Source organism: Rhinocladiella mackenziei, assembly GCF_000835555.1.
Source record: "Rhinocladiella mackenziei CBS 650.93 unplaced genomic scaffold supercont1.9, whole genome shotgun sequence".
Lineage (NCBI taxonomy): Eukaryota > Fungi > Ascomycota > Eurotiomycetes > Chaetothyriales > Herpotrichiellaceae > Rhinocladiella > Rhinocladiella mackenziei.
This window is the reverse complement of record NW_013550596.1, coordinates 400,413-419,722: the sequence shown is the minus strand read 5'-3', so window position 1 is coordinate 419,722 and position 19,310 is coordinate 400,413. Positions and strand designations below refer to the sequence as shown.

Sequence of the window (19,310 nt, the reverse complement as noted above, 5' to 3'; positions counted from 1 at the left end):
TGAGGTTCGGTAAATCAATGACGGTCGGCAAGGACTCGTGTTTGATTGGACTCTTGGATTTTCAGAGAATGGAAGCCCATGCCAGTATTGCTTGCTGAGTAAAATGAGGCAAAAAAGGTGTGATGCCAGGTAGCAGTGCCTTGGGCGGAAGAATGGCGACGGGCATGTTGTCATTCTTGGCGCTCCGGTTGATCCGGAAACTCCGATGGGCGGCCCTGATTGGGCAAAACAACCTCATCAAACCCAACAGCTTGCTGCCGGCGCCAAACTCTGTATGTACTATTCGATTCCTTGTCCAAACCTCGCAACCCCATGACGTCGGATTTTCTTCTCGGCTTGCGAGTTGAGGCTTTGTTTCTGACCCTCAAAGATCGGGTTGATGTCAATGCCAGTGCCAATATCGGAGCCTGGCATCTTCCGGACCTGATATTTTCTTCCGTCGCGGCTACGCGTGTACTGTGGCAGTTTGCCACGCCAGCTGCTTGCAAATGAAAACTCACTCTGCCGGGTGACGAACCCAATCCCGTGACTGACATTTACCAACATCATAGTATCTCCTCCCCTTCCCTTCCGCTCTCGAGTGCTTTTAACTTCTGATTTCTGCATGTTCCCCCCGTATACTTCCGTACAGGAGTCTATTCCTCCCTCACCTACTCTAGGCCTCTAAGTGCCATCTCCAGTGCGTCCGCCATGGCGGGCCATCCTTTACTTCGCACAATCTCATCAGTCGAAAGACGGCCTTCCAAGACATGGTTTTTAGGTAGCTGGTTCTTTCCGTTGATCTCAGCATGCATGTAAGTTTGCCGTTTTCGTTCATCCGAGGGATTCAGTCCAACTGGCATTCTCCAGGTGGCTCGGCATGCTCCTTGCTTTGTTCTGTGTTTGGGAAGCTGATGGCCATCCTCACTTGCCATCCATGGACAAAGGACAAACAATTGCCTACATCAGTGACACCGCCGCTTTCGGCCTCAAGCCTCTCTTCATCACCGGCAGTGTCATCACCACTGTCTTCCTTGACTTGGGCTTCATAGCCGAACGTTACTTACGCCACACTGGTCGACTTGCACCCAATACCTCCATGGCCCAGGAAGTTCTCTCCGCTCTGGCCATCTTCTTTGCCATTGCGGGCTCTGCCGGCTTGATCCTCCTCAGTATTTTCGACACCTACCGCCATGAAAAGGTCCATGACGGATGTCTCCTCCTTTTCATAGCAGGATTTGTTCTGTCTGCCGTTTTTCTGTGCGCTGAATATCAGAGACTGGGAGCTCACTACCGCAACCACCCAATCCTCCGTATTTCCTTCTGGGTCAAACTGAGTTTCATCCTCATCGAAGTCGCTTTAGCCGTCGTCTTCGCCGCAACGTCTTGGAATGATCATCAAAATGTCGCCGCGGTCTTCGAATGGATCATCGCTCTCGTCTTCACCGGCTATATCCTATCTTTCCTCCTCGATCTCCTTCCTAGCGCCAGGACGCCACATCACCTACCTCAAGGCATCGAACAGGCCCGCCTCGAAAAGGATCGGAACGCTGTATATGGATCACAACAACCACCGCTTATGGCGAGCACCGCGATCACCACTCGGAATATGACCCCATCAGACGATCTTGAGGCTAGTGGATATCGAGGCACGGCCATGACCAATGGCGCAGGAGCCAGACACCCCGCCCAGCACAACGATTTGGGCCGCCAGAAGAAGTGGGGCATTGGACGATTTAGGATTTAAATGAGCAATCTCTTCCACGCTTGATTTATTAATTTTACCCTAAAGTAACGAAATGTGAACGACGAAATGATCATCGTCCGCGGAGCTTCGGATGTAAAAATACTTTTCTAAATGCATACAACATTTTGGCGTTGGCCCGACTCGGGACACGGGTGGCTTTTCGAACACATATATTGAGACTTCAAATGCGAATATGGGATTGGGAATCGAGAATAGTGTGGGGGGGGGAAGACTATGTCTGCGCTCGAGGCTGGACATCACGCACCACGGTATGGCCGCATGATATGTATGACATTACCAAGTTACATCATTCTATGACTCTTCAAATATACCATCTGTGCAATTTTACAGCTTAAGGGAACGTCTTCATGTGCTCTAGTAGGCCTTTCGTTGCTAGTAGTGCTTCCGTGGAATATTGTAACTTCGAATCACGCGTCATTGGTCGAAGACCGTCAAATGCAAGGCGGACTACCTAATATTCTTGAAGTCCCTTAATGGCAGTTCGACGCCTGGTCTTGTTCCACCGACCCGGTTCATGGCATCAAAAAGGCATATACTCATTAGGGTCTGAGGAAATGTTAGGTCGTCATTTTCGCCCCGGATCACTCTTCCCGGTTTCACCCGGCCTTAGCCTCAGCCTCGTGCGCCGTAACTGCAGACTTCACCCCTACAGTATCTCGAAGAGGGCTGGTTGACTAACCGGCATAATATGGTGCCGGGTCTCGATGGGATAGTCCCAGAGCTCACATCTCCCCATGCCGAGTTTCCTGGCCCTATACAAGCCCTGGTGAGGCTTTTGCAAACTGTCATGTTTTTTCCCTTCCACCGGTATTCTTGCACAGACGCCCTGCAGAGAAAGGAAGGACGAGAGGAACAGACAGGACTTACCCGTGGACCAGGCGTGGCAATCGTTCCTGGGTATCGTTCAACGCTTTGGCCCAGGTATCAAGATTTTGTCCAACCATCTCCTTCCAAAGTCGCTACTGTGTCACAGTGAGATGGTAGTTCCCACTCTATTGGAAGGTTTTGAACAAGTAAAAAGCTTGAAACAACGACATCTGCTGTAGCGATTTATCCTGTAGTGTCCGCTGAAGCAGGTCGGACACTTAGGGTCCCCTTTGGATGGCTCTGGCGAGGATAGCATATATCTGACGATGCTGGCTGACCCAACCTTCCGGAATGGTTGACTTGTCGCTAATCGGGCCATCATAATACCACCGTCCATCACAACAGTGCTTGTTGACGATTCCAAGGGCCGGGGCTTGTCGTTCCTACTATTCGCTCCCGACCCGCATAAACCGCAACCTTGGCAGAATATTCGGGTGACAAGGCATCGACCAGTAGTTACAATCGAACTGACTGATCAGCCCAGCTGGGTCGAGTTGGAGGTCGAAATAGTTGAGTATAGCGTCGAGCATCGGCAAATACCGCTTGGCAACCGTCAAATTGCCATGGTACATGATATGGTCGTGAACCATCAAGGTGAAGACGAGCGAGAATCCGAGTAAGACAACATTAGTATGGGCCAGATGGCGCATTGTCAGGAGGCCGTCTGGCCGGAGACTTATATGAAAGTCGTGTAAAGCCTTCCGAGTTCCGGCCTGCACAAGTAAACATCTTTCAAGCTGGAGGATCCTCAAATGATCTTGTCTCTTTGCCTACGCCAGCCGGCCGCGGACGAAAGAAAATGATACATGTGACTCGACCTAGAAAGCGGCTCAGCGTTCGTCTTCAGCGGGAATGACAAAGATACATTAAGAACCTCCTTCAAGACCGTTTTCATTGTCATTTCCTAGTTGATGGGCTCATGGATTCGTTCATCTCTTACGCAACAAGCTCATCATCTGGGTTGCCTGCTGCGTGATCTGAATGCTGTTAGACCTGGACGGCCATATCCTCTGGTAGGAGGGTTGAGCTTACACTTTGTGAAAATTGCCTGAGCTTTGTCCGTCTTTCCCTTTGCGATCAGCCACCGAGGATATTCGGGACGCAGATAGATGCAGAACAATTGGTACGCCAAACAACAGATCCGGAGAAGGCAAGGTAGTCTCCAAGACCATTTACTTGGAATATTGTAAGATCCGCAGGCGCTCCAGGCACCAATAATCCTAGGGGCCTCGGAATGAATTTGATGGGTTTCAGTAGCTGGATAAACATAACTCGTGCAAAAGTTCTCAAGAGAAAATGTTGGGTTATGCTACCATTCTATCTGACCAATTTATTTTCATCAATGGCAAACGCTTTCATCACACCCTGGGCACCAGCCTCCATATTCAACGCATCGATCTTTGCCACGACTTTCTCTCTGCTTTCCATGATGGCTTTCGCAACATACGCCCAGTCAACGGGCTCCGACGAAGAAACGCCCGCCGGCGGAGCAAAGTCACCCTCACCAGTCTCCATCCTCATACTGATGGGCACTAATTTTCCACCTAGCTTCCTCACCACGCCGTCGACAATCACAGTCTCGACATCCCGAATGGTCGAATGCCTCACAATCGCCGTGACAGGATCCGCCTGTGCCGCACACACCATGGTCGGACTCGTCGCGTCGTAGATGACCAGGTCCGCCAATTTGCCAACTGCAGTACTGCCGATTTGGTCTTCCATCTTGACTGCGCGGGCGCCGACGATGGTGCCGAGATTGTAAACAAAGGTAGAGCTGCTGACGTTGGTGAGAGGGTATTTGTCGGCGTCGAGGATGGCTTGGTTGTGCGTTTGGCGCTCGAGTTGAAGGGCCAGACGCATCTGTGAAGGGAGGTCGGAGGGGCCGATGAAGTGACCTTTTTTTGGGGGAATATTAGCTCTCCTCTATCTTCATGTGTAAGAAAAGGGCGGAACGAGGGCTTACAATCAACACCCAAGGAAGTCTGTACATCATCCCGGAACGTCAAGGGCCGTCCTAGAGCCATTTGACCTTCTGACTCCGGTGTTACGGCGACATAGACGCCGGCTTCCGTCATCATTTTCCCATCGTCTAAAGAAGCCTGTGTCGCGTGCGCAACTATTACATCAGGCTTGAGAAGGCCATATTCCTTGAGTAAACCGGGTACTGAACGTAAGCCTACGTCGTTCTGTCAGCCATCTCCCAGTTCCTTGCCGGGCATCTCACCAGAGACATATAGAGAGATCACACTCACCAAAGATGCGATTCCTGCAATAATGCGTCGTCAGTAACTTGACACCCCAATCTCTGACCTTCCCCCACAACTCCACGACCTTGTCCTTGGGCAACGCCCACAGATCATACCCGAACCCGAGCATCACTCTGCCCTTCCCGAATGGCTGTGTCTTCGCCAACCTCTCAAGCTGACTCAACAGCCACCCCGGAAGGAAGTCCATATCAGGAGTCAAAGGTTCCCACTGTTTCAAGCGCATGATGGGCACGTAGCAGAAGAAACACCGCAGCCCGGACGCGATGGTCGCGCCGAGCGCCTTGTTCACATGCTCCGTTGAGTACGTCAAATGCGCGTGGTCGACCACCGTCGTGGTGCCGGCGTCGATGGCCTCGAGACACCCCCCCAGCTGGCCCCAGAAAATGTCGTCGGCGTCAAAGTTGAACGACTGCAGATTGCCGGTGTACATGTACTCGAACAGGGTCTGCTCGGCGTGTCGGGCTTTCAGTTGAGTGAGCCAGAGGTGGTTGTGCGTGTCGATCATGCCCGGTGAGACGAGTTTGCCGGTGCAGTCGATGATTTGGGCGTTCGGCGGGGTCGCCAGCGAGGCGCCGATGGAGGCGATTTTGTTGCCCTGGATGAGGATGTCGGTGTCTTTCAGGGCAGCAACTTTGTCGTCGGCTTGATGTTGGAGGACCGTGCCTCCCTTGAGGAGGATAGAACTTGTTGCCGCCATGGTGATTTCAACAGATTCTACAGGCCTTTGTTCACCGTGTTGGAATGATCACTTGCTCCGTTTCTCTTCTCTCGTAGGGGTTTTATTTGAACACAGGTCTCGTCACAGAGGATAGTATCCTGTGCCGCGGCGAAACCCATGTTCCGGGTCTCTATTAATAAGTTCCGCCTGAAGCAGCGGGAGCAGCCCTTCCTGCCTGAGGCTAAATAGGCGCCACGTCGTTGCTGCTTTATCTCCGTAACGTCACAAGGGTGGGTATGCCAAGTAGGTCAGCGGGGTGTAGCATGAGATATAAACACTTCCATTCATAGGTGTGCATTAGGAGAACAGGGTGGTGTCCAACCTACCAGAGTCGACCTTCCCTTTCTCAAAACGGATAATTCTGCACAAGGACGTCGGAATTTTCCGAGTAACAACACATCCGGATTAAGTGTTGTAATCGCCATAATGAGTACTCCGTGCACTGACAGCACATTCCGTCCTTGCTATCGCCGTGTAGTAGCCCCCGTCTTTAAGTGATCTTGGCCTCGGTGGCTGAGCCTTATTCGGGATCCTGAAGACGATTATCTTCGTACCTTGATTGTGCGAAAGATCTCTTGGTGGTTCGTACCACCGAGCACGGTGTGCGTGGCTTACACTGACGTGCAAATCAAACTTTTGACACGGATTTTAGACGGAAATCGCGGCGATTGCGGTCCAGAGGTTCAAATGGCGTCAGACAGTATTATTTTGACACCTCGTTACAGAAACGGTATTACTTTAACTTGCTCATCCCATTGGGTAGATATCCTAACTGTCATAGGCAAGTAAGCATTCAGTTGCCTAATCATAGGTTCGGCCGTTGACATGATCCGCTCCCAAGCAGTTCCGGCTCTCAAACGGATATCCTGGTGTTTTAACGGACGGGCTGCCGTCGCGGTGAATGATGGCTTCTCCAATGTGCCGGGGTACCTCCACAACCCGGAGAACAACATCTGGGGTAAAGCACCATGTGTATTGGTATTATTCAAGCAATGACGAGGTTTTTGAGATAGGTCTCTAGAACATGGGATAAATAATTCAAGATGAGCTCTGCTACAAACAGGTCATGGGACGCATCAGCAGAACACGAGACTGGAAAGTAATACGAATCAATGTGAATTCGCTCGAGAGACTGCGACGACAAACTCACACCCACGTGCAATGATGACCAAGGGTGCTGCAATCGTGACAGGGTCGGCCCAAGGAATGTGAGTACCTCCGTGAGATCGTCCAACATTTTACTCTTAGACGATACGGTGAGCTTTCATGTATGATATGTACGGGACTAATCATCGGAGCAGAGGCAAGGCTATCGTCCGGCGTCTTGCGGTGGCCGGCTACAAAGTCTGTGTCAACGACATTGAATGCAATGCCGCTAGAGCCCATGCTCTCGTGTTAGAACTTCGACAGCAACATGGGAATGAAGCGGTCATCGCGGTCATCGCCAACGTGACTCAACAGGACCAGGTTCAAAGCATGATCGACCGGACTGTGAAGGAGCTCGACTGCGAGTTGACGTTAATGGTCGCTAATGCTGGTGTCTGTCAGATCAAGGACGTTCTTGACTTGACACCTGACGATATCAAATTTGTCTTCGACGTCAATTTCCTTGGGCTGTTTAATTGTTATACACTTGCAGCAAAACAGATGATATCCCAGTCGAAAAGAGCCGTGAATGGAGAAACTGATGGGGCTCCTGAAACGTCACCTTGGAAATACCGAATCATCGGCGCTTCGTCCATAGTTGCGTTCAAACCTTTTCCTCTTTCGAGCCATTATAGCACGGCAAAATGGGCAGTCCGCGGATTCACGCAAGGATTTGCGATGGAGATGGCAAAGTACCACATCGCCGTCAACGCATACGCTCCAGGGGTCATTGCAACAGATATGTGGGATAAGATTGATGAAGGTCTGTGTGAGGTTGACGGAAAGCCCCAAGGAGAGGCAAGCCGTGAAGGAGCAGAGCGTTCCTTGATGGGTAGACTGGGTACTCCTGAAGATGTGGCTAAGGTTGTTGCTGGATTTCTAGCAGGACCCGATGCTAACTTTGTGAATGGTCAGACTCTGATAGTCGACGGTGGTATTATGCTCACTTAGCTCCGTAATTTCAAAAGAATAACTTGGTTTCCGTCCGCAAATCGGCGGTCATCTCAAAAACGACTGACAAGGCATCTCTGCAAGAATGACTCTGTTATATCAATGCTGCGACTCGAGGGAATTGTTTTCAGTCTCCATACATTTACATGAGGAGTAGGTACGAGTGGCCTACTCCATGACCTACTCGATAACATCACTGCTTGAAAGCACAAGACATGCCGAAGTTGACGGCCCAGACCTGGCCAAAGGTGGAACAAATGATGATGAGCGAGCCGAGGGATATTGGGAATCTGCGGTCGAGCCGGTCAGCGAGTCAGGGGCCGACAAGCGTGGCAATGGCCCAGAGACGGACCTCGAGATTGGGTGGCCCGAAGTCCACAGGTGATTGAGCGAGGCTCCCTGGGATAGGGGTGCCTTGAGTCGGACCTCACGCTCTCGAAACAAAGGATGGGATGGTCTGCAATGCAATGGTCATGGAGGTATCAAAGCCGACGGAGGGAGAGTGATGAAGGCTGTCGGCGGGAGGCAGAGATACGGGAACGCCAGCTCTAGCCTCTTGTGCTAAAAGGGTACCTTGGCCAGATCAAAGGAGATGTGATTCTCCGACAATGTTTCCGGCATCTTGGAAACTCCACACCTGGAACAAAACTTGTGCGCTTTCCTGGGGGATCTCCACAAAAAGAGAATGGAGAACGGAGTCGGTGCATCTCATACCGAATAGTCTCAAGTGCCCGGGTCAATATCCGATGTGGAGGGACAGGAAACGAAAGTCCACGTGCTGCAATCTCAAACCGAGTCCGATACCCCAATTGGGCATCCCCGGAGCCATTCGCTACCACATGCCATCAACTTGAAATTGAGAAACGATGAGGTTGATTTGAAGGACCCAGCTCAACTCGACATTTTCCCTCCTCATGATGGTCAGGCAAACACAAAGAAGACAGCCTATTTAACAACACCAGTCGCCTGGTTCATTCCATCCACAGAGCTGCCCAACCTCTGAGGCTGACAGTGCTCCATCGCGAATCCTGCTCTGCTATGCCGCATTACCAACCTGGATCCTTTTGCTGGAAGTACTCTTTCCCCTTCAGGCTCCCTCCAACTCACGTCAGGGATACTTCGGGGGCAGAGAGCCACTAGCGACCATCACCTATCCGACGTCTGGTCTAACTTCCACGTGCCGGCTCGCGATGATGCTGTCAGATGCCTGAGTTCCGGAGCAGTTCGCATGTTAATTGGACTCTTTCTCCGAATGGGCTCTCTTATCCTCAAGACATCGTTTCGTGTCTTCCCAAAAATGCTGCCCTTTCGTCAGAAGCAGAAGATCTAGGCATCTCGACTGCTGTCGAACTGGGGAACAACTTGGGATGTATTGAATGCTCTGTCTACCTCACAACCGGTCCTGCCAGGTTGCTGGTATTTATACACGTTGGGTTGACCCCTTTTCTTCTCCTATTTCTACCCCTAAATCCTGCATAGAGGTGATAACCCCTTTCCCAATAAAGGGGCACTTGCTACTATTCAGCCGTTCAATGAGACCTTGTTCGACAACTGCATATAGTCGCAACCAGAGGAAGTCGAAGGAGTCGAGCTTTTCTCTCGCAGTTCGTTCCCAGCAATTATCAGGAATATACGCATCCCTCTAGAGAATAAAGCATGGCATCAGAAACAGATTCAGAGACTTCTTTGCAGCCCGGTGCTCCTCGCCGGGTGATGACTACAATAACGAAGCAGGACAGTCGATGTTCTCAAGAACACTCTCAGAAACCTCTCCATTACGGAAAACAGACAACGGTATGGAAATCCTCTTCTGCCACGGTACAAACCGCTTTCACGCCAACTTTGAGTCTGATAAAAACATCCCAAACTACGACAACTCGTCGATTTCCTTCCGGGTATACGTCGCCTATGCACCGGACTATCAGTTTCAACTACAATTACGTAGTTGAGTGCGAAGTCAAGCCGATCTCGGATTTGGGTGAGGTGAAGATATTAAAGCCTGGGGGTGTGGCGGTGCAGTAAGCGATTAAATCATGAATACGAGGATAATGGGCAAGTGGTGTGCCTGCTGAAGCGCTTCAGGGACAAGAAGGACAGCAGCATTTGAGGGCCCACTTACATAATCCGACTGCCCATTGACCAAGGAGAGCTCTCCTTGGGCACAGAGAGAGTATTAGGTAGTACCATTTGCACCAAATCCTTTCATACGGGACATCCATTGCACAAAATTAAAACTTGCCGCATTCCAAGAACACCATGCGCTAAACGCGCCCTACCCTGGCTTTCATCTTTCGATTTATCCCTCTCCTGTCTCCCGCCAAATAAAATCTTACGTATTACCCTTGTCGAAATTCAACTGATAGCTCCACTGAAGATCTTCGCAGCAAGTTCACTCAAAATCCGAGCCTTCTGATTTTGCGGCAAAGACTGGAAGACCTGATAGACGGACTTCCCTTTGGCGTCTCTGATGGCGCCGAGTTTGGCGCCAGCAATCGCGCCAGGCACTGCGCCGACGACATCACCGACAATGAAGCCCATGGCAGCGCCAGAGATGCCACCCACAATGCTCCAGAAGCGCTTTGTCGGCATCATGTTTTCGTCCGCCATGTCCTCGCCGCTCATCATCTCCTCGAACACGGTGCGGAATTGCTCGTTTTCAAACGTGGTTGGTGCTCCCCCCGTTGTTGATCTGCCGAAGCCGAACATGTTGGCCCACGAGGGTGGAGGGCGGGGAACCTCTTCATCTGCGTCTTCATCGTGGTCGAACGTGCCGGAGTCGGTGGTCCCGTGGAAGCGACGCGCTTCGTCGTATTCCTTGCGCCTCGTCGGGTCACATAGGGTGTAGTATGCGTCATTAACCCTCTGGAACATGTTTGTTCGCTTTGACCGTTCTGGAGAGTCGACGGGAACACGATCTGGGTGCCATTTTAGGGCCGCTCTTTTGTATGCCTTCTTGATGTCTTCGGGGGAGCCTGTGGTGGAGACTTCGAGTATTGCATCTGGTTGAGGTTAGATTGACGGGTCATTTCTTGAAGCGAGGATACTCACAGTAGTCTGGTAGGTCTGACATCTCCCGAAATGTCACTGAGTAGTCAGGCTGCAGGCTTGAAAAGGCCCTCAAAAGCGGAGGGTTGATTGAAACGAGGGAATCTTGTCAGGAAAGAGATTGGTTTGAGGGGACGCCGAGTAAAGATCTATGGCTCGGAGAGGTGTAAAAGGGAGCGTCAGAAATAATACTTGTCGTCATCAGGCTACTAGCTGGTGTCTAACAGAAGTGGTGGTTGAACGAGGAATATATGGTAGTCTGTCTGCGACGAACCATGACGTCGAGAGGATGGTTGCAAGATGGACATTGTTCAAGCCACAGTGGCTCGGGTGAAGCTGAGCGCTTGGGCTGGAGCCTCAGTCAAACTCAGCTGCGTTTGTGAGGGCCAACCAATTGAGCACCAACTCCCCAGCCTGGTCCCGCAACTTTGCTAGTCCGCGATTCTTCTTTCTCCAGCCACCTCCAATTGATTGTGCGGTCTGCGGTCTGTGGTCGAACCATTTCCTTCCAATACTTGCATTGATCTCCAGATCATCAATGCGATCTGAAAGTTAGTCAGAACTGTTGCTGCGAAGTTGAGCGCTGCGGCTGCTGAACTGTACAGCATTGGGATAAATTTATTCCTCCACCTGGGGAGTCCGCAACGATTGGCAATATCGTGCAAACAGCCAGTGTGTACGATCATCATTGAATCAGCAAACCGAATCTCTCACCTAATCACTCTATAATCCAATCCTCAGCATGGGCTTCTGGAACGACGGAATCCGCTCTTCCCGCGACCGCAGCCGCAGCCGCAGCCGCAGCCCATATCGAAAAACTTATTACGCATCTCGCCCTGCCTATACACGGAGCGCCTCTTCATTCTTCTCCTTTAGCGGCGGCTCTTCACGAGGCCACGGCCGCGCTCGTCCTCGACCTGGCTTCATCAACCGCATTCGTCGATTCTTCCATGATGTATACTCATACATGCGCCGACACCCAATCAAAGTCTTCCTACTGGTCATCGTGCCATTGATAACAGGTGGAGCACTGAGCAAACTCCTTGCACAATTTGGAGTCAGATTACCTCGAAGCCTGGAGAATCTCATTGGCGGAAATCGTCAGCGTGAAAGATATTATGCACGAGGCGGAGCTCGGGACTTCGCTGGTGGTACTGCCTTGCCTGGGATGGGAGGTGGTGTCGGCGAGAGTCTTGGATCTTTGATGGGGATTGCGAAAATGTTTTTGTGATGATATGAATGGGTCAAAAGAAAAAGTGTTGTGGCGCCAGCATCTTTCCAAACAAAATAAATAGTCCAATTTTCGACAAGACAGTGCAACGTTGGGCATGATATTTTCAGTGACGGACGAATCACGGCTTATGCGGGAATGCAAGTTGGTTCAAATTATATCTCTGTGTGTTCCATTCTTTTATTCGACTATTTTTGGATGGGACATAATCATACAGGTCTGGTAATGCAGGCCGCTTCTCTTTCTGACTAATGCCGTCAGTTCTATCTCGTACACATCATTTTTTCCCTTTCTTACTCCTCTTCTTGACGCTTGCCGCAGCCGACACCTTCTCTATCTCTTTTTCTATGCCTGTAGAATCGACAATTTCAAATCCAGAGTCCTGGCTCGAGCTCATGTCCGGCACCGTCACCTTTTCGGGAATGGCAGTGGGCTGAATAGCTCCAGACCCTTCCTCGCTTTCCTGAGCAGCGTCGTCATCAATGGAACTCGGCTCAGTGTTTTTGAGAAAGCGGCCAAAGGCTTTGTGAAAGACCCATAGCGGGAGACGGACAAGCGCCGTGTCCCGAATCGTGGGCTTGGGAATCTCATCCGGATCGAGAAGAAATTCTTGGACATTTCCATCTTCATCCTCTTCTTCAAGGAAGACGTTCCCTATCGAGTCGACAATAAGAATCTTGCCATTTTCTGCAGTCACACGTCGTTTGTCACCCGTAGGGGAAGATGCTTGTACAGGAGCGGGTTTTGCTGGTTTGCTTTTCCCCGACTTGTCTTTTCTATTTTGCCGTTCCAGCTCTCTCTTTTGGCGTCGGTTCAAGTTTGCCATAGGATTCGGTTCTTCGATCGTAGGAGGGACGTCTATCGGTCCACCCAGTCCGGGAATGCCTCTGATACCAGACTCATCACCCCAAGCATTTTTTCTGGCATGTTTGACGTATCTTTCCATGAAATCACGCTGTCGCTTGTATCCAGTGATCAGAGCGAAATAGTGGGCTCCGCCGCCGCCGACTAGAAATAGGCCAATCAAAACTGTACCCAGTCCTGGTCTGAATCGCGAATAATAATATCCTGTTCCCCTCCATTTTGGAAAACCGTGTTGTAAGAAGAAATCATATCGTTCTCTTTGTGGTCCCTTCAAAATGTTGGCTATCACACTCAATCGGCTGTATCTTTCGCCTGCCTGCTTGACAACTCGTTGAATTTCTCGCTCGGATGGGCCCTTCGACACATGAACCCCAGCTTTCTTCTTTCCACCAGACTTCTTGGGTTTAGGGGTTGAACGTGAGGCTATAAAGGAATGTTTGACCTTGTCTGGGTGTAGGGCACGCGACTTTTTCCGAAATGCTTTGCCGATTTCCTCCACCGTGGCGGAAGATTTGACGCCTAGGAAATCGTAAAAGGACACATCGGGTCCCTCGGCAGCTTCAATTTCGTCCCGCAACTTGAATATTTCATAGTCTTCTTTGGACCAGGCGGCGACCAAGAGGAAGAGAGCACAAAGGACGAGAAAGTGTAGGATTCGCGGCCTCATCTTCACCTCCTTCCCCCCGCGAGAAGCACCGAATGTCGCCAACACAATCGAATTATATTTTGTCAGCTGTAGAGAGTGAGGCAAGGGAATCGAGGATTCGAGAATTCGAAGACCGCGGTGGATGATGCCCAAAAAACGTGGTCCAATTAACAGGCTCGTGAATGAGACAGCAGTGGGACGTGCAGTAGCTCATAATCCAGCGCAGAAGAAAATTGAAAGTGTATTTATCGGAACGTCTGTCCTCCCCGCGGTGGGCTGTTTTGTTCTCTTCTTCTTGTTCTCCTCCAGGCTGTCGAAGGTGATCCCAGATTCCGGATTGAATCAATGGCAGGCCCTGCACCTTGAACCTGCAGGAGTCGGGTCAGGGACACGAAGAGAGGTGTGCTGATTCTTGAGACCGGACCACGCTGTTGAATTGAGGTACGTACGAGAAAGCTCAGGCGACAACGAAAATCCCCCTGTATCCGGGGTCTGATCTAGATGTGGCTACGCTCTACCTCGTTCTCAGTGCCTCGTGCTTGGAACGAGAGAAGCGGGAAATCAGCTGGGGCTCGCGACTGGTGAAGGTTGGACCGCTAAGCTGACGGATCGCAGGCAAACTCAAAACCAAAAATTCGTCCCAAATTCCTTCGCATCCACTTCCTAGCAGATCCCATCCCGAATCTCCCTACTACGTACTCCTCCACTGCCACAGGGAGGGGACGCCACTCAAATTATTGGTGCCTGACCAATTCTAACCATTTCATCCCCCTTGGTTTCCCTACAACAGCCCCGATATCCCATTGTTCATCTTACATTCTCTTCACGCTCACTTCAATAATCAAATCGCTTTCGTTTTATCGCGTACGTGTTTCAGCAATCCACAAACTAGTAGGTTCTACAACGTCCCAACCTCAGTTGGCTGTGTAACTACTTGACTATTGATTGCTAATGACTTCTGGTGGCAGTAATCCTTTTCAACCCTTGAGTCGCAACGACTTCCTCTACCGGAAATACCATGGCACGAATCAGCATTCCTCTTGACATCTTGACGTCCCGTCTCAACCTGTCCGATCGCTTCAACAATGTACGATCGCAGTCCATCGCGTCGCGATTTGCAAACATTCGACCCATTTCCGAGTTCTTGGATCTGAAGAGACTCTCAAAGCCCAATAACTTTGGAGAAGTCCAGAGCAGAGTCAACTACAATCTCAGTTACTTCTCCAGCAACTATGCGGTCGTCTTCGTCATGCTCAGCATTTACAGCTTGCTCAACAACCTATGGCTTCTCTTCGACATCATTCTTGTCATTGGCGGCATGTGGGCCATTGGCAAATTAGGAGGAGGTGATCTCGAAATCGGTACTTTCCGTGCCACCACTTCCCAGCTCTACACTGGTCTAGCATGTATCGCCGTTCCCGTCGCTTTCATTTCTTCACCTATTGCAACATTCTTATGGCTCGTCGGAGCGACCGGCGTTACCATTCTGGGCCATGCTGCGCTGATGGATCGTCCGATTGAGAATGCTTTTTCCGAGGAGGCGGTCTAGGTGGTCGGCCGCGAACTCCATACGATATGCCCCCTTGGGGAAGACCACCAGGGGGACGACCGGGGAGGAAGAACGAGAGACCCTGGGAGTCGCAACGGTCGTGGGAGTATGATGATCGTGTGGAGGAGCTTGACACTGACGATGATGTCTCACAAGGTGTTGAGCTAAATCAAGCTTATGGTCGGAGAAGATTTGTTTCCGATGAACTTCGATTGACTGGCATGAATTTGGGAGGCGGTGGCGTCCGCCAGCGGCGTTCGGCTGATGTTTATGACGATGATTTTACACCTTCAGACGATGAAGACGACTTCGATGCCCCTTCGGGCCTCATTCGAAGACCAGACGTGCAAATGCAACTTACGTTCAGGGAGAAAGAGGAAATGCTTGTGGAGAGAGCTCTGGAGAGGATTGCACGTGCCCGGGCTCTGGGTAAGCCTAACGTTAAGCTGACTCGAGCTGAGATTGATGCTTTGAAACGATTAGAGCGGAACCAGAACCCTCCACGTCCCTCAGAAGCACCAAATGCCGCTCCTAAGAGCAAGAAAGAAGCTCCTGTTAGACGCAAGGCAGTCGAGGTCCGAAGGAAACCGGTCAGAAGTGAGAACAACAAATCAGCGAGCAATTCACCAAAAGGCAAAGAAGTCAATGGTCGAAGTCGCGGAAGAAGCTCCGCTTCTAACGACCCTGTTCGCGAAAGCCGTGACGATTCTGTTACTCCTTATCCACCATCTCCAGTAGATCCAGATTACGGACGCCGATTACCATATCCTCAAGGGTATTATGTGTCTGGCCCTCGTCAGGCGGAGTCATCGCGACAAGGCTCGCGCGCCAATTCAAATCCGCCCCTGCGACAGCAACCGGTGCAACCATACCCTCCTTATCAGCATCCATATTATACCAATCGCTATTCGTCAAATCCCGGTGTGCTATATTCTGCCAGGCCTGGCTCAAACACAGCTAGAACCTCTCGCCCTGATCCATCCGACCCTGACTGGGAACCACGCGCACGGTCAACGTCGAGTCTAGTCAATGTCCCTCTGGATCAACTACCCTATCAAACGAGCACAGGCAGAGCGCCACGTTTCGACCCGTCCGACCCAAGATTTGCTTCTCCGCCACGACGTGTTGCATCTGGACCAGTAGCGGCCCTTCAGCATCAAGTTGCTCAATATCGTCGTCCGCAAGATGAGACCTTCCTACCAGATGAGCAGCCTGAGGTCATGAGATACTTGGCACCGCCTGATTCTGAAGAAGGAGAAGAAGAAGAAGAAGAAGAAGACGATGACGAGGAGGATAGTGATTACGATGAAGGTGTACAGGTTGACGTCAACGAGAGACCAGATGGTGAATACACAATTCAAACAAGGAGTGTTACTGCATCGACCTCAACATCTACACATAAGGTTGGTAGAAACACGGGAAAAGGCACGGCTGGAAAAGGAAAAAAGGCAAGATAGGAATGATCAAGGAGCTGGGAGCTGTGAGTTTTGCTTGCGTTGTGTTAATAGATTTTAATTCGACCGTCGTGAGGGTTCTGGCTGAAGCTGAGGGTCTAGCATAGGGTAATGTTTATGGTATTCTTCAAGCTATTTTCCGCTCGACATTAGACTTGTCGTCTCCTATTCTGCCACTGATTCCCATTCAAGTCCATCAGACGATCATGATACTCCTGTGACTGACATTGAACTTCTACTACCCACTTTTCTTTGGTCGAAATATCCCGACTCTCGTGTAGACTGCGTCTTGCTGGAAAGAATGAAGAGGTATCTGACTCTGGCCATCTGCCTGATGCTGTGGCTGTTTCTTTTTTTCCCCTCAGCACCAGTACCGAACACCAGACACCTCAACATATCACCAACCTGGACCTCCGCCAGGGTCCTTTGCCGCACAGACACAACGGTACATCCAATAACATGGTTCACTAGTCTCACCTTGTTAAGTGTCATATACATAGTGGCTCTTACCCGCTTCCTCCATCCTCATTCCGAACCGGCAAGTTTCTCCAGGTCGCCATTATCTTTGCAGCCCCTGTGCCGGGATGTCACCATTCCTGAACCCGAGTTCACTGACCTGTATATCGAGCATCAGACCCGAAAGGCGGATGTACTCGTCTTTCATGCGGTCGCGCGGATCATCACTTTCCTCCTTCGGCGTGCAGGAGACATCGAACGACCTTCGCGACGAGCTTGGAGCCTAGTTTCGTCTTGTAGAAATCTGTCTCGATGTGGCGGATTAGTCCTTCGGGTAAAACCCACGACCATAAAGGGCCGCTGTACACGAATGGGCGCCGAGTTATGTGTTGGCGTATGTGTGGGAGCGCCGTCTAGTGCAGAGATTGCAGGAGGATACTACGCCAGATGCCGGCAAGGTAGGTGTCTCTATTTATGCTCTCTCCGCTGCCCTGAGCCCGACCGAACGTCGCGCTAGGGAGGGTGAGAAGCCGATTCGCGTCCACGGTGTTGTCGAGCTCAGAATATTTTCGGCCAGGGCGCAATATGCTTCGAATCGTCGCGTTGTGACTGTCTCCCAGGTCTTCTCTCCATTTCGTTTCCGCTGTACCTTCACAATTGTCTGTAAGCTTCTATGTCCTCATCGCGCACAAGCATGTGTAAGATGAAGTTTTCTCCTCGAAAGCCTACCCGGCATATTTTAGCTAGTATGTCATTGATTGTCTCTTGCCGTGTCTGGCCTGGGTTAGGTTCTTCCTGCGACGGGCACGTAGAAGATCGAGTCAGATCCTTGTTGTTCTTCTCGGACGACATGGCGCATTCTCAGTAAGCTGTCTAGGTCGAGGAGACGGCCGTTCATGTCCATGATATAAGGCATTGGGAGGCCTTGGTCTCCTTTTGGCTGAAGACTGTCAATGTATACGGGCTCGTTTAGTACAGTTGGTTCATCGTGAGTTGGTGACTCTCGACGTTTCCGTGGCTTGAGAAATTTCATGACTTTCGAGACTTGTGCTCAACGACGGACAAACTCAGCACGATTAACAGGTCGACTAGCTTGAGATGCGAGGCAGAGAAATTCCGACTCAAGAAGAATGATTTCTTTTGTATTGCTTGAGAATTGGCGACTAGATCTCATGAGAACTCCGCACCATCTTCAGTCTATGAGAAGCTTTTCTCTGATATAAGGTCACGGCAACACCCCTTTGGTCCTTAGAAGAGCTGATGAGATTTCTATAGGTGCAAATGACGATCTGTCTGAAAACCGGAATGATGCATGGACAACAGCTTGGTCACTTTCAATATGGCATTGAGGGACCCTGAAATGCAGTCTGAGATGCAGGAGGTGCATCCTTTGCCCTGTTCAAGACCGTCAAACATTTCTTTGAAGGGTGAAACTGGCGACTGGTTAGTACCAACAACGGTGAGCGAAAATACGAGGATCTCAATTCTATTAAGGATCGCTAAGAAGCTTTCCAGGGGTGATCTACCGCCGTCATGGGATGGGTTGATTGTGGCGTAGATCTGGCTTAGCCGCCATTCGTCCAACTTCAGAGGTGACCGAGAGGATTCCCTGCCCAGAAAATCAAATGTGCCTGCCGCTGAACCCTGCGAATGTTTGAAGGTTGCCCTGAAGGTACTGGCGAGCTGAAGATCAGAATGGCCCATTTCGATCGCATTCCCCTTGATATGTTTATTAGCATGGCCTATCTTCCGAAACTGTTGTGGAGCTCTTCTGCACAGATACACTGGCAGCAGCCTGTTCGTAAGGCTGTCACTGCCACATTAGAGTTGTGCTCTGAAAAAGGACCACGTTTGAGCTGCCTCAATTCAAATTTAGACATGGACTGTACCACCAGCCAGGAGGTCGTTGAGACATAACTGACCAAGGAATGAGGCCGTAAAAGCCACCAAGAGGCGAAGAGAACCATGCAGTGGCTCCAGAAGCGACTTCAGCTCTCTGCCAGCAAGGATCGAGCTATGCAGAGAAAGATGGAAAAGAAGCTGTATACACTTGAAAAGGTGATCTAAAGCCACCGTTCACTGCACCTCCTGGTCAAACGACATCATCATTATCAAACCAACCTGGCAATTGGCCCAAGGTAATTCAAATACCGGCTTATCCGCCTGTTATTTTCATTGTGGCCAGCACCCGTTGTCTCCTGCTACTGGCTCGGTTCTTTGCTGGATATACGTCTCTTCCGGATTGCATGCCGTTAATCAGCCAGAGGTTGTGCTAACCAACAGCAAACGTCCAAACGAAAGCCTGGAGGTTTGGTCTCGAATGCCCCTTGGGTGAGTACAAATCCTGTGTTTGGTAGCCAGCGATAGCA

At 50.6% G+C, this 19,310-nt stretch overlaps 8 protein-coding genes across 8 annotated transcripts; 5 read left to right on the top strand and 3 right to left on the bottom strand.

Annotated features, from left to right (window-relative positions):
* Positions 1-690: 690 nt before the first annotated feature.
* Z518_10363 (uncharacterized protein) lies at positions 691-1,726 on the top strand (the record flags this gene model as incomplete). The annotated part of the gene is made up of 2 exons (XM_013411906.1): positions 691-794; positions 850-1,726. The coding sequence occupies 2 exons, from the start codon at positions 691-693 to the stop codon at positions 1,724-1,726; spliced, it is 981 nt and encodes a 326-aa protein (XP_013267360.1).
* A 2,205-nt stretch (positions 1,727-3,931) lies between these two features.
* Positions 3,932-5,578, bottom strand: Z518_10362 (uncharacterized protein; the record flags this gene model as incomplete). Its single annotated transcript, XM_013411905.1, has 3 exons — positions 3,932-4,509; positions 4,578-4,790; positions 4,867-5,578. The coding sequence occupies 3 exons, from the start codon at positions 5,576-5,578 to the stop codon at positions 3,932-3,934; spliced, it is 1,503 nt and encodes a 500-aa protein (XP_013267359.1).
* A 1,185-nt stretch (positions 5,579-6,763) lies between these two features.
* On the top strand, positions 6,764-7,696 carry Z518_10361 (uncharacterized protein; the record flags this gene model as incomplete). Its single annotated transcript, XM_013411904.1, has 2 exons — positions 6,764-6,807; positions 6,901-7,696. The coding sequence occupies 2 exons, from the start codon at positions 6,764-6,766 to the stop codon at positions 7,694-7,696; spliced, it is 840 nt and encodes a 279-aa protein (XP_013267358.1).
* A 2,352-nt stretch (positions 7,697-10,048) lies between these two features.
* On the bottom strand, positions 10,049-10,766 carry Z518_10360 (uncharacterized protein; the record flags this gene model as incomplete). The annotated part of the gene is made up of 2 exons (XM_013411903.1): positions 10,049-10,695; positions 10,745-10,766. 2 exons carry the CDS (start codon positions 10,764-10,766, stop codon positions 10,049-10,051), a joined length of 669 nt encoding a protein of 222 aa, XP_013267357.1.
* A 717-nt stretch (positions 10,767-11,483) lies between these two features.
* On the top strand, positions 11,484-11,972 carry Z518_10359 (uncharacterized protein; the record flags this gene model as incomplete). The annotated part of the gene is made up of 1 exon (XM_013411902.1): positions 11,484-11,972. The coding sequence occupies one exon, from the start codon at positions 11,484-11,486 to the stop codon at positions 11,970-11,972; it is 489 nt and encodes a 162-aa protein (XP_013267356.1).
* A 277-nt stretch (positions 11,973-12,249) lies between these two features.
* Positions 12,250-13,503, bottom strand: Z518_10358 (uncharacterized protein; the record flags this gene model as incomplete). Its single annotated transcript, XM_013411901.1, has 1 exon — positions 12,250-13,503. The coding sequence occupies one exon, from the start codon at positions 13,501-13,503 to the stop codon at positions 12,250-12,252; it is 1,254 nt and encodes a 417-aa protein (XP_013267355.1).
* A 997-nt stretch (positions 13,504-14,500) lies between these two features.
* Positions 14,501-15,031, top strand: Z518_10357 (uncharacterized protein; the record flags this gene model as incomplete). The annotated part of the gene is made up of 1 exon (XM_013411900.1): positions 14,501-15,031. The coding sequence occupies one exon, from the start codon at positions 14,501-14,503 to the stop codon at positions 15,029-15,031; it is 531 nt and encodes a 176-aa protein (XP_013267354.1).
* A 26-nt stretch (positions 15,032-15,057) lies between these two features.
* Z518_10356 (uncharacterized protein) lies at positions 15,058-16,488 on the top strand (the record flags this gene model as incomplete). The annotated part of the gene is made up of 1 exon (XM_013411899.1): positions 15,058-16,488. The coding sequence occupies one exon, from the start codon at positions 15,058-15,060 to the stop codon at positions 16,486-16,488; it is 1,431 nt and encodes a 476-aa protein (XP_013267353.1).
* Positions 16,489-19,310: the final 2,822 nt, after the last annotated feature.